Here is a 14,125-nt window from a genome sequence, read left to right on the forward strand (position 1 = left end):
CAGTTCAAATCATTTTTAAATCCATATATTAAGCCATATATTTAACACCCCCACTTATATTTTCATCCAATATTATTACATGTTTAAAACCCTGGCTTCATTCAAGGAACACTATGCTGATTGTCATCCAGTATCAAATACTTAAATGAAGAAATAATTCTTTAACAATTGTACATTATTATAATGCTAAAAATCACAGCAATTACCCATTCATTTAGGCAGTGAGTGGAAAAGCATATCTAAAAAAGCAAACACAGATTGGTAGAAAATGTTAATGTTTTATTTATATTGGTATAAAAGTTGCAGGTACCCCTCGTCTCAAAATTCTCCACAAGATCAGACTCTCTTTGCCACAATGCTATATTTACATTTATATCGGACACAATTTCTTTTCAAACCTTCCAAGACCTGTAAGCTCATACTGATTCTGAGCTGGAACTGGTGATTAAACATTTATTAAAGTGCTTTCCTCATCTATCATTTGCCACACAAAATATTTACAAAGCAAACATACTGTACATTTGGGTACATGTGCTAATGTGGATCAGGCCACCCGCTGGCACATCGGTGCAACATGCAGGTGTTTTACTAGAGTTGGAAATTACAATTAATGAACCAAATGGTCTTTGTTTAACAAAGTAATACAATAAAAATTGCCTTATCATACAAATAAATAGTAGTCATAGCCAGAGCTATTGCATGCAAACATCAGCAATTATGTTTCAAGCAGTAATACAGTTCATTACTGGTGAAGCACGTGAGCAGGGTGCAGACATCAGTTGATGAATTTACAATAAAAAAGAAAACTTTCTCTTCATTTTAGTCCAGTTTCCATGTCCATATGATGCTCTATGGTTTTCTATTATTTGTTATCTTAAATTTTAATAAGCACACAACTTAATGCTGAAACTAATGTCATGGGGAAATTGTAAAAATGTGACCCGTTTTTCCTGTAACAAAACCAAAACAACAACAAATAGAGCAATGACACTGAAGGATCAAGGAAACGACAGGTAGTAAAAGACGGCCATGCTACTCTTTGTCCATTTCAACAAATTGTGAATGATTCTCTGGGGATTTGCTGTGAGTTTTACTCAGGTGAAGCTTAACGGCGTGATTGCTAGCAAATGTCCGGCTGCAAAGCTTGCACTTGAACTTAGAGTCACCATCCTCTTCTGCATTCACTGACTCCAAGGCCCTAACAGTCAGAGCCTTGGGCAGCTCAGGCTCTGTCACGACTTTAGTCTGGTGATCCATGGGCAATTTACTCATGTCTTTGATCTGAAAGCCAAGATGAGACTCCAGGTGGATTATGAAAGCTGGAGGTGTCCTGAACTGGGATGCACAGTCGTTGCAGTAAAATACTGGGTGACCTGTGTCCATGTTCTTCAGAAACTTGGTCCCACCTGTTTTGCGGAGCTGGTATTTCACATTGGCAAGCCAGTGGCTTATGGTGGTCATTGACAGTCCAGTAAATTTTGAGATGTGCATTCTCTCCTGTGGGCCCAGGTCTGATAGGAGGTACTTCCCCTCCGATGTCTGAAAGAGGCTAGAGGCAAACTGAGCTTGCAGAATAAGGAGATGCTGAGGGTTCCAATTGGACTGTCTTCCCTTGCGTTTATGCACGGAGTAAACCTCATTAGAAACATCCTCAAAACGCCTCACATCTGTCTCAAGCTTCAAAGCTGGAATTCTGGATGGCATGGAAGGCTTCGGAGTTGTGGCCTTAGGGAGAATCTTCACCATGTCTGCTATGTCTGACAGTGCATGCTTTTGGGGCATGGGGGTGGATGTCTGCACGTGAGATGAGCTTCTCTTGTTGCTTTTATACTTTGTTAAGTCTATTGGCTGATCATTGTTTGTGAACATGAAGTTATTTCCAGAGGAACCAAGGACAGATTTTTCCAGACCTCTGCTCAGTTCTGAAAAGATGGACTGTGTGCGAGCAGATAGAGTGCTTTCAGCTCTAGGATTGACTGGCTTATTAGCTTTCCCCAAGTGATTGTTCAAGACTGACTGTAGTGCACTAAGCGGGTTTATGCTAAGGACTTCTTGGGAGTCACCGAGGAGCTCTGAGGCACCACTGTGGCCGTTGCTGACGGGGGGGCTTGGGGAAGTTTTGCCTCTCTCTGAGAGTGCCGGGCTCGGCTTGTCTTTGATCACATCCCTCTCTTCAGTTCCACAGTCTGTGTCCAGCTTTGAAGAGGAGGAAGAATCATCCTGACAGTCGCTGTCGACATTCTCTTCCAGATCTAACTTCAGGCTCTCCTTTGCATCAGTGTTATCCACTTTCTCCTTCTTGATATCAGGGCCATGATGCCCCTGCAGTCCTTCAAGGCCCCCACTTCCCTGATACAATTTCCCCTTGGGGGCAATGGGTCTCAGCTTGGGGTTAAAAGTCTGTTTGAGTGGAATGGGAGGAGATGCTGCGAGGGGTGTGCTCTTGATTACCCCTGAGAGTTGATAGGCTGCATGAATGCTTGGGTAGGCGCTCCAGCTTGGAGTTCCTGTTTGGGCTTTGTTGATGGCCGAGGCTACTGTGTTAGCTAAAGATTTCAAGATGTCCTCTCCTCCACCTGACGCTTGTTCCAGATCCTCCTCCCGTAAGTATGGGTATCTCAAAGAGCCATTACTCTGCTTTTGATCTTCTTTCAGTTCCTTCTCTTCATTTTCTCCAGCTGTTTCCAGTGTTTTGTCCTTCTGCGCACTCTTCTCCTTCTCTCCGGTGGAAGCACTTTTTGGGGAAGTCTTCCCTCCCTCATTCTCAGTGCCGGCAGGCTCAGCTAGCACTTGCATCTTCTCTATGGCTAGTGGGTCAAGCGCTAACTGCTTTCCCTTCTTGGAGGCGGAACTGGTCACTTTGATGAAGTGTCCCGTGACCATCATGTGGGTGGTTAGCTGCTGTAGGGTGTCATGGGAACTTCCGCACTCCATGCACTTCAGTATTTGGGACTTGCATGTCTCAAACTGCCATGTGTAGCTAGCACCATTCTGATAGCCATAGCGGTTGTTGGGAGTATTTGAAGGGAGGCCTGTGGAGGACCTTTGGGCCTCAGCGTACCCTGCTGCTCCGGTCGTTGAGTCAGGAGAGCATGGCCTAGTGACCTCAAACACACGTTTCTTTGCTGGTGGGACTAATTTAGGGGTCATTACTGGAATTGGTTCTTTCAAAGGCACTTTCTGGTAATGTTTAGTTTTTATCATGTGGACACTGAGGTCCTGTAGGGAGTCAAATGAATGGCCACAGAACATGCACTTTAACACCTTCTGGGCGTCCTCCTTTCCCTCCATGTCCTGCATGTTCCTCTTGCGGCTTTTAGATGAGGAAGTGGAAGCAACGCTTTTTTTGCTGTAGTTGTCATCCTGGTAATGGCCACTTTTGTTCATGTGGACTGTAAGCTCAACAAGCGTGTCATAGGCGGCACTGCAGTCCTTGCAGCGGAAACGGCTGGCTCCTGTGAAGACGGCTCCACAGGCTTTACTGCTCTGCCGGTACAAGTGCACAGAGCTGAAGAGGTTGGGCTTGGCCATGCTGGGTTTAGGGGACAGGGTCTGCTGCAGGGTTTTGGACAGGGCATCCTGATGCCAGTCAAACTCAGTCTTTGTAGCGCTGCTGTTGGTGCTGTCGCAGTTGGCTTTGCCATTGTTGCCACTGTTTGCCTTCACATCCACTCCAATTCCTGTCCAGTAGGAATCAGACAGGAAGTTGGCATAGGCGGCTCTCATCTTCTCCAGGCTGTTGTGCATCTCCTCCTTCAGCTTTGACACACGACCCTCATCTTCTTTTTGGCTCTGAGGAGAAGACACAGATGCTTTGAAGTCCGAGAGACGGTCGCTGTTGTCACTTAGGTGGGACTCCAGCTCTAGCTCTTGATTGGACAAAACACTGAGAGGAGAGTTCTGAAAACTGTAGCTGCTTTTGTTGTCCGTCTCTTTCTCCTCCAGGGCCTTAGGGCTGGTGGTCCTGTCTGAAATGTCCTCCTCAGTCGAGGGCTCCTGCTCTGCACCATCCTCCTCCATGGTGGGCTCTGGTAAGCCAGCCTCATCCTCAGGGAAGTAAACTGAAACAGAAAAAAAAAAAAACAGAAATGGAACAATCAGGAAAATCAAGACAATCAGGCAAGAAAAAACATCATTTTTTTGTCTGTTACATCCTTGGACTGGATGTTGACCAATAGAGATTACTGCAAAAGCCAAATAACAAACACATAAATTGTAAATAAATTATTATTGTCATTTTTACATTATTTTGGATACTCCCCCTTACACTCATCTTTATTTGGTGCCTGACAAGACAATAACAAGCTCTTATCACTCACACCATACGCCTGTGTATTGTTATCTGACACTAACATTATTGCCTCAATTACCTGCTAATTAAGCAACAGTGCTTAATTGACAGATTTGTCATCAAGTAATCTGATATATTGTAATGCTGCAATTAATGCTACTTTTCTTTGGCCTCATAAGAATAACCTGATAGTCACAAAATGTACAAAAATAGACTAATCACATTTGCCTTTTGTCTGATGTGTGTACATGCGTTCAAAAGTGGTGATCTGGTTGAAGTAACTGAAAACGCACTTATGCGTTTCATGTAGTTAATATTTCCTTTTGAGTTACTGGACAGGAAGTGAGGGGGGGGGGGGGGGGGGGGGGGGGTGAGTGTGAGCACCATAAGTGTAGCTCTGCAGCCCTTTAGAGTGTCCACAGCCTTTGGATTCTGAAAATAAGACTTTTTTTTATCAATATTTCACAAGTGCCTCAGGAGAAGGCCTGGAGGTGAGCTTCTGCCAGCTAATGGATTGAGATCGAAACGGGCTTCAGCCTTTCAAAACAAACATGGATAACGGCAGAGCTGAGAGACACTTGCATTCACACACACCAGAGACTCCCTTACAATGCTCCGTGACCTTGATCTACCGGACAAAGTTTTTTTCCCCTTTTTTTTTTAATGGCTGACCAAGTTGGCCGATTGCTCCCAAAACGCCCTCTCCAAACGTGGCATGTGAGAGTTGGAGAGGGAGTCATCTTTTATGCATGCCTTTCTGTATATATAGTTTTCACAGAGAGGTGGAGCACTACTGACTATGACTGGCATGGAGCTGACATCTTAACTGTCCGGAGTGGAGCTCCCGGTCAGTAGCATGAAAGAGGACCAAGCTGTGTTTGTACAGACTCTCCCACTTCCTGTGTTCATTTCCATTAATCCAGTGACTGAGGTGGGACTGAGCTGATCAAAAGTCAAAAATACGTTTGATTAAGATTGTATGTATATATTAATTTGATTTATTTCACAAATGTAAGAAAATGGAAAATGTTCTTTGTCTCACACACACACAAACGCACGCACACAAGCACGCAAACAAACAGTATTGTCACTATTGTAGATTTTGAATGAACCCTTTCTCTGGAAGGTGTCCTTCCCAGTTCATCACTAAAAGTGTGTGTGTGTGTGTGTGTGTGTGTGTGTGTGTGTGTGTGTGTGTGTGTGTGTGTGTGTGCAGATTAGCCAACTGAACCTGTAAGTCACACGGTACGGACACGGTAACACTTTATGAACAAACCGTTTACAAGGTATTTCTAAATTACCTATCCAATAAATAACATTAGTAGATTACTTACAAGTATCTTATAATTCACTTAAAATATATATTAACTATGTTTTTTAACTCGGTTTTTTTCCATGTGACAACTTGCACTCGAAAAACAAACTCGGTTTGTTTTTCGAAATCCAGCGCGAAATTAAGCACTTATAGCATTCCTAAACAGCAACGATAGTCTGTAGAGTAGCATTACCTTTGATGAAGGGATTTCCTTAATGTTAAATAATAATTTGGCCCTTGCTGCTAAAACGATGCATAAATTATTAGCCAATGATTTTGTTCATATTCACTCAGACTTGTGGCATTGTAGGTTTCTGCATAGGTCTACTGTTGGAACAAAATAAGCCCTGAGAGTTCATTGATTTGTAGGCCTATTTTATTCTTGTAGGGTAGGCTAGGCCTATATGAGAAAAGGCCAAGAGTGTCTTAAGCACTGTTTTATTTTATTTCGGTATTGTCTTACCTCAACAAGGCTACAGCTCCATGAAAACAATCAGATATAACTCTATAAAATCTGTAAAGTCTATAAAATTGTATTTTTATGTTGTGTTTGACTGAAATGTAGACTTTTCTTTTTTCATTTCAATACAGTATATGAAACAAACCTCAGTTTATATAATCATATTCACACATTTTGTTGCCTAATTGACAACCATGACCATGATAATTGAGCAAATTATAAAAAATCTTTCAGAATGCTTTCCATTCTTGAACTGTATCGAATTGCATCGAATCGTATCGAATCGTACTGAATCGTTTTTTATAAACATGTATCTTTTCTTGTATCAAATCGTGCCCATGTATCTAGATGCGAATCGTATCGTCTTTTACATGAGAGATTCACACCCCTAATAAAAACCTATACTGTATCGTTAACATGCATATACATAGAAATGCTGAACTTCAGCATCAGGATCATTTTATAAGTGAACAACACACCAAACATGACAGAGTCTGTGCTGTCTCAAGCCAGTGGATGTTGCTCTCGGTCTAACTAGACTTCCAAAATAAGAGGCTGGCAGACCGACTCTGAGATTTAGCATGTCATAAACTCCTGTAAACCAACCAATCTGTGTCACTGCAAATTTATCTCCTCAGACAGGAATATGCAGAGGTCAGAAAACCTGGGGTGTCCATCATAAATCAGCCACTTGAAGTGTTTATAAGATTAATCCTTTGGAACAGAGTCCTGGCATAGCATGGGCCTGCTTTCTGAGACAGGCCCACTCTTGAGCCAAAGCCCTCGCTGTGTGTGGAGAGGGGGGAGCTGAGGCCCAGAGGTGGACAAACTCCTGAGAATGGGCTAGATAGGGACATGAGAAATACTGGTTAAACTCCTGAGAATGGGCTAGATAGGGACATGAGGAATACTTTAAGTGGGACAATCACAATATTCTCACATCATTGAAGCTGTCCAATGAATAGTGGCTTTGTATGGCAAGGCATCTACACACAGTGCTTAATGTCAGAGACTTAGTTTAGCTTCTGTAGAATCTGCAGATATAATCCATCCAATTGACATATACTGTAAGTATGTACTGTATGTATCTATCTATCTATGTGCACTCTATCAATAGGCAATCTTGAGAGTATTCTGTTGTTTTAGTTAAATGTTGTGGTTCATATACTTTAATAGTGTGTATGCGGATGTTACATATAATGTAATATCATTGGGTGCCTACATTTCCCATGATATTCATGCTCTGTGAGACGAGTGTAACTGACCTCCTAACCTTTTAGTGGGTGTGTTAACATATTTGAGGGAAATCAGTACAAACATCAACATTTGTCCCTGAGAATGCCAACATTTCCCCACATTGATCGTACCAGCCGAAGTGGGCAGCCGGGACTTGGCCAGGAGACAGCTGTGATATCTCCAGCCGTTTGTGAGTATCCATGTGGTAACACTATCTTCAGAGGACCCAGGGTAAATCAGAGGGGCCGCTGACAGCTCCATGTGTCTGTGTCTCTCTGTCATGCGTGCCGTGCCTTGCCAGCCCTGAGCCCTGTGTCTCAGGCTACAGTTTTTGCAGAGCACAAATCAATAGCTCTTTTTACTTCCCATTGATTGCCCAGTGGTGGGAGCGACCTAAGCAGTGCTGTTATGACATTTCTAGATTTCCCCCTGTCCTTGGAACAATCAATTACAAGCACATGGCAATCAAAACCTCTTTGCAAAATGAACCTGCTTCATGACATTTTCATCTGGTGGATTTATGCCATGCTTTAAAAAAGTGGGAGAGTGAGAGAGCAAGCCCCACTGTGTCCTGCATGAAAAAACCTGCACACACACACACACACACACACACACACACACACACCAGGTCAGGCATAGAAACCAAGTAAAGTGCTGTGTGTTACCACTGAGAGAAAGGCTTTTGTAAATTTCATTTGTGTTACTTCCATTTGCAATAAAAAAGTTGTATTGCAGCACATTTGCATGTGCACCCAGCTACATGCCAACCTTCCCCACATACATACCTAAGACATACAAGCTAGGCGTACAAGCTAGGAGCGCAAGCTAGGCGTACAAGCTAGGCGCGCAAGCTAGGCGTACAAGCTAGGCGTGCAAGCTAGGAGCGCAAGCTAGGCGCGCAAGCTAGGCGTGCAAGCTAGGCGTGCAAGCTAGGAGCGCAAGCTAGGCGTACAAGCTAGGCGCGCAAGCTAGGCGTGCAAGCTAGGCGCGCAAGCTAGGAGCGCAAGCTAGGCGCGCAAGCTAGGCGCACAAGCTAGGCGTACAAGCTAGGAGCGCAAGCTAGTCTGGCACTGCCTTTTGCCCAAAGTGGAGCTCCTGGGCACTGTGATGAAGTTTACCGGAGTGTATTTGGCTTCCATTGTGATTGAGGACAGTGGTCATCTTCTGTGACACTGTACATATCTATCAATGTTGAAAATCCACTGGCAATGTGACATGCCATGCAACCACTGAATTTAAAAAAGGACTATGCAATTCCAAACTTCAACAATTTCACACCTGAGCTGTACGAGTAGAAGGCTTATAGTTAGGATCAGAGCATGCATGCTAGTGCTAACATCTCCCTCATCAAACGTCATATTAGGATTTTAGATATCAGACACTGGGCTAGCAAGGATTAGTATTTTAATGCTAACACACTGTAGGGTTTTGAGCTGTACAAGTAGAAGGCTTATAGTTATCATCAGAACTGCGCTAGTCTGTAGAGTTTTGAGCACTAGTCTGTAGGGTTTTGGGTACTAGTCTGTAGGGTTTTGAGCACTAGTCTGTAGGGTTTTGGGTACTAGTCTGTAGGGTTTTGAGCACTAGTCTGTAGGGTTTTGGGTACTAGTCTGTAGGGTTTTGAGCTGTATGAGTAGAAGGGTTATAGTGTAGTTAGGATCAGAACTGCACTAGTCTGTAGGGTTTTGGGGGTCTCTGGGTTACACCATCAGAAGTGGGTCATTAAGGAGATCAATGAGAGTGTATAGGCCTGTGTGGGCCCATCCTTAATAGACTCAATGAAACACACTGCCAATGTGGAGCCTGGGGCAGAGAGTGCTTATTCACACTCCTTCCCTCTCTTTCTGCCTCATATGAAGATGTCCTGCGCCCGCACATATAACAGCACACCTAATTAAGGTGAGATGGTTTTCAGACAGATATAATGTTTACATCAGCAGCAAAGGATAAAATTGCAGTCCCATCCCTATTTTTCCATGGAGGAGTCAGGAGTCCAGAGTAAGTCCATTTGAAATGTTGAAAAGTATACTTTTCAGAAACAACATCTCCTGTATTGCACACGATCGTCCGCATGAGCAACATGATTTCAGCTGCTGCAGCTGGATGGATTTAGTGTTGCCTCAAGAACCAAATGATAGAGAGTGAAAAGAGAAAGAGTGGAAGCAGGACAGGGAGAGGAGAGAAAGGCAGAAAAGAGAAATCTTCCCAAAACTGAGCTGTGTGACAGGGTCAGATCTGGACACCGTGCCACTGAAAGATGATGGTTCATTTTTGTATGCATGACGGGCATGTTCCTTAAAGCCGAATTACCTACTTCACTAAACAGGAGTCACTCATGCAGATAAACGCGGCGCTTTCATACACCCACACATGAAATATTTAATGGCCTAATATAATCAAACAGAGACCCACAATTCAGAAGGGACATGGCAGCAAAGTTACACACATGGAAATTTTGCCATAATAGGAGAGGCTGTACACAGAAATAAAACCGTCTACCTAGGCATTAGTCAAAGTGACATATTTTCACTGACATTTATGAGAATATCTGTCCTTATATGCCCATCGTCAAACGTGCACACGCTGCATTTCTTGATTGCACACAGGATTTCTTTATGGCACAAAAGAAGTTAGATGGCACTGTTGATCACTTTTGAGTGTTTTCTCAAATGTGAATGTTGATGGCAACTTGGAGGTTTAGGCATTCTGCTAGACGACTAATTTTGTTCTGTGCTGCTAAGCAAACTTTTAAAGGATGAATTCTGAAGAGGGAGACCAGGTTAATGATGCCATCATTGTCAATTCATATTACATGTACATAAATTGTAGGAAAATTCAATAAATTCAAGGAAACAATATGATGAACAATATGATTTACAAATAAAGGTTGTCATTCTTGTGTTTTTTCCTCTCCCTGCAAGTGTGTGGTTGAGTGTGTGTGTGTGTGTGTGTGTGTGTGCGGCCGTGCGTGCGTGTGAGTGTGTGTGTGTATGTGTGTGTGTGCATGTGTGTGTGTGTGTGTGTGATGTCATTTGGCAGGGGTACTGCTCTTGTGTGTGTGTGTGTGTGTGCGTGTGTGTGTGATGTCATTTGGCAGGGGTACTGCTCTTTCGCAGCTGCTGGAAGGTTGTGCTTCTGGACTCCTCACTCCCCCAACTGTGTGATCAGAGCTGAGAGGCAGCAGTCAGGCTGCTTCACTGCAGCCTCATCTCTCTCTCTCTCTTTCTCTTTCGCTCTCTCTTTCTCTCTCTCTCTCTCTCTCTCTCAATTTCAATTTAATTCAATGAGATGTATTGGCATGACTGTAAGTGTTACAATGTTGGCAAAGCATTAGTTACATAAAAAAAATAGCGATTAATAATAATAATAATAATAATAATTGACTCTTGAATCTCTCTCTCTCTCTCTCTTGCTCTCTCTCTCACTCTCTCTCTCTCATAGACTCAGACAGGTGATGTTAACTAACAGACATCATTGTCAAACTCTTATTCTTAAGTCAGACTAGATTACTGAATCATTTAGTCAATCATTTACTAACAAATTAATAATGACATAAAATGTTTTTACAATAGTTCATAAAAACATGTAAAGATGAGGTAACTGTAATAATCACAAGGCAATACATATGTAAAATGTATATCTAAAATACTTATTTTATATTACCTTTAAGTAAAACAGATTCCATTGAAGTAGGCCTAAGGAGAAGTCTGGCAATTTTTCACATAGATCTATGTGATCTAGACAGATATAATGTTCACATAGAACTATGTAAAAAATCGCCGTATTTCAAATTTAAATCATGTTATTGAACAATCTGAATTTTGCTTTTAGTAGTAGTTTATTTTTGGACAGAGATTATGTTTAACTCCAGCCATTTTCAAGCTGCATATGCAGTGTGGGCTGCTGTTACTATTCGTACTATTTGTGAGGTTAAAGGTAAAGATTACCAAACGCAACTGTTAGATCTGATGCTACAGTCTGTACAGTTAATGATGGCAGAAGAGAATGGAAGCAAGCAGAGGTGCAGCAGACAGCAGAGGACAGACCTATTACCTAGTTTCAGCTAATCTTGTTTGATATGGATTTTGTTTTGCTTTGTTTTGGTTTAAATACATGCTGTCATGACATGCCTATACTGATTCTACAGCACAAAACACTACTGTTTTGTCGACAGATGCAATCCAAACCAGAGGAAGAAATAGTTCAAAACAGACCTGAAATTGCTTTGCTCTCTCTGAGATTATTACATTTGACTGAATATTGGAACCAGTTTAGCAGTACTTTCAGTGAACAAAATAGTGAGTATCTTTAATTATGTGACTACAGGGTCAGGCAACAGTAAAGGCAGAATAAAAAAGTCCTTAACACATTTATGAGTAAATATGTTTCATTACATGATGCAACTATTTGCAAGGCAAAAGCTACAATCTTCAGTGGCCCTCTTGGATTCAGACACGAGTGCTGTTAAGGGCCATGTGTCTCACAGCCATCTCAATGCTACATTGAGCATAAGATGCATCTTAGGATGCACCTTAGTTTATCAAGATATTTCCCTGTGTGCCCGTAGCAGTTTAATCATCTCTACGAGCTCTGTTTGATTGGTTTTCCCTGTGTGTCCTTAGCAGTTTAATCATCTCTACGAGCTCTGTTTGACTGGTTGGCCTGGACCTTAACACAATTTTCAGATGCATTGTCTGCCATGTAAGACCAAAGACATGTGTTGCATTACACTGTGGTGCTTCCTCAAATAAAAACATAATACTGAATATGATCTCAAACTAGCCATTCATTTTCAATTCCTTGTAAATACAAACCCATGAAGAACATGTATCCTACTGTTATCCTTGTTTGGCATTTTCTTTCTTTTTTCACTTCAATTGTTCGTTTTCATTTTCGCTTTTCTTGTAACACTTCTTGTTGCTGTTTTTTCCTATACTGATTACCTGCACTTGTGACTTATACTTATTCATCTCATGCATGCTCAAACCTACATGAATGACAATAATCAAATCCAAACAGGTGGTTTGGGAAACATTTGTTTCAGTCTTGGCAGGATGCTCTGAGACATGGTAACTGAAAAGCACCCCAGGTAAGTTGGGATCCTCAGCTTAACCCTTGCACTTCTCTCTTACAAGACTAATACAATGGGGAGGAGAAGTGCAAATTCAGCAGCCAAGTTTATGCTGATTCTAGACTTTCTTTCATTTTGTACTCTCTTCTCTCAAGCAGCCTTGACTCCCTCTGTATCTCCTCTTTCCAAAATTAAGACAATAAAAATATATCTCTCTTCGAAATCTCTTCTGACCATGCAATTCCAACTGAAATAACCTGCAATTACAGCATCCTTATTTTGTTTTCTTAATAAAAAAAACACGTATTTTCCACATCTGCAACAAATATAAATGTTGACCTCTTTAGTGGAAAAAAACGTCATAAATGTTGTTTGTCATAAATACTTAACCCACAAATCTCTGATAAGAGCTGTGGGCCTTTGCCTGCCTGGACCTCCCAGACACCTCCTCAGGGACACCTCTGCTGTGGGGAGCGTGTTTGACCGGTGCCCCATCCCAAAGGGACTGACATGATCCAGTCTGATGCGGCGCCTCTGTGCAGGAGCACAGCCCATCCTGTCCACCCCCAGTCCAGCATATCACAGGCTTGACCATACCGACACAGCTGAGGACAGAGCAGCCCACTGTGATTGAATATGTGTCTGTGTGTGGATGGGAGGTCAGAGGCCTAACAGACTGAAACTCACACAAGGGTACTATTTTTCTTCCAAATACCTGTCTTCTTATACCTCTATCAAAACGATGACATCAGACAACAGAGACACTTGACAATACACATGCTGATGGCCAATATGTCGCTGACTAATGCAAGCTTGTGTGGGTGTGTGTATCAAAACATCCTGCATCCTTTCCTCCTGGCCTCTATATAGATCTTTCATTAGGTCCTGGAGCTCTTCCAAGATGGCGCTTCTCCTATCCCAGCAGTTTTGAGCTGCTTTCAGCAAGGGAGGCATTTTTTTACATTCCAAGTTCATTAATAGTAGATTGCCACTTTTTCCCTTCATTAAATACAATGAGGCTCCACTGTAAATTTGGGAGTGAGAAGCGCCTCTGTCAGCTGCTTGGGCTTCTGAGGCCTCGAGACACCACTCATACCCACCCTTCACTGAAGATGGGAAGCAGCCAGAGGGCTGGAGAGAGAGAAAGAGAGAGAGAGAGAGACGATAATGAAGAAGAAGAAGAAGAAACGAGGAGGTAAGAGGTTTTAAAGATGTCTTGGAAAATCTTGGCCACCAAAGTACTCCCCACTTTTGTGTGCATTCATTTCAATGGCAAATTTGTCAAGAACTGTTATCTGACACACACGCACACACACACACACACACACGCACACACACACACACAAACACAAATACACACACACACAGACATATCAACACACTGTTGTCAGGCATCCTTGGCAAAATGATTAGGGCCCGCTGTTTTTTTTTCCGGTGTGGCGCAAACTCCTGGATCAGCCCGGCGAGCGTTGTCACTCCTCTGACAGCCTCCTCCAAAAACAATGCGAGCCCAGATCCTGAGATGCGCTGGCAACCCCCTATCCCTGAAAAGTCTCTGCAAACCCCCCCCCCCCCCCCCCCCCCCCACCCACACACACACACACACCCCTCCTTTCTTGAACTGAGACGCACTGCTGTTAGTGGATATTTTGCAGTGTTGATATGCTCAGTGTTGATTAGAATGAAGAAAGCCAGTGCTGAATGGCGAGGCCGAGCGGCACCCTGCAGAGCAGCAGCAGCTATTGAGGGGAG

At 42.8% G+C, this 14,125-nt stretch overlaps 1 protein-coding gene across 2 annotated transcripts in view; it reads right to left on the reverse strand.

The window, feature by feature from the left end:
* Nucleotides 1-258: 258 nt before the first annotated feature.
* LOC121713849 (teashirt homolog 2) overlaps nt 259-14,125 on the reverse strand; it is a 42,580-nt gene continuing 28,713 nt past the window's right edge. For both annotated transcript variants that reach the window (XM_042098860.1, XM_042098861.1), the window contains exon 2: nt 259-4,061. In XM_042098860.1, coding sequence (XP_041954794.1) covers nt 1,033-4,061 — 3,029 coding nt within the window. In that variant the 3' untranslated portion in view covers nt 259-1,032. The remainder of the gene's footprint in view (nt 4,062-14,125) is intronic.

The sequence above is a fragment of the Alosa sapidissima genome, chromosome 7, assembly GCF_018492685.1.
Source record: "Alosa sapidissima isolate fAloSap1 chromosome 7, fAloSap1.pri, whole genome shotgun sequence".
NCBI classification, from domain to species: domain Eukaryota; kingdom Metazoa; phylum Chordata; class Actinopteri; order Clupeiformes; family Clupeidae; genus Alosa; species Alosa sapidissima.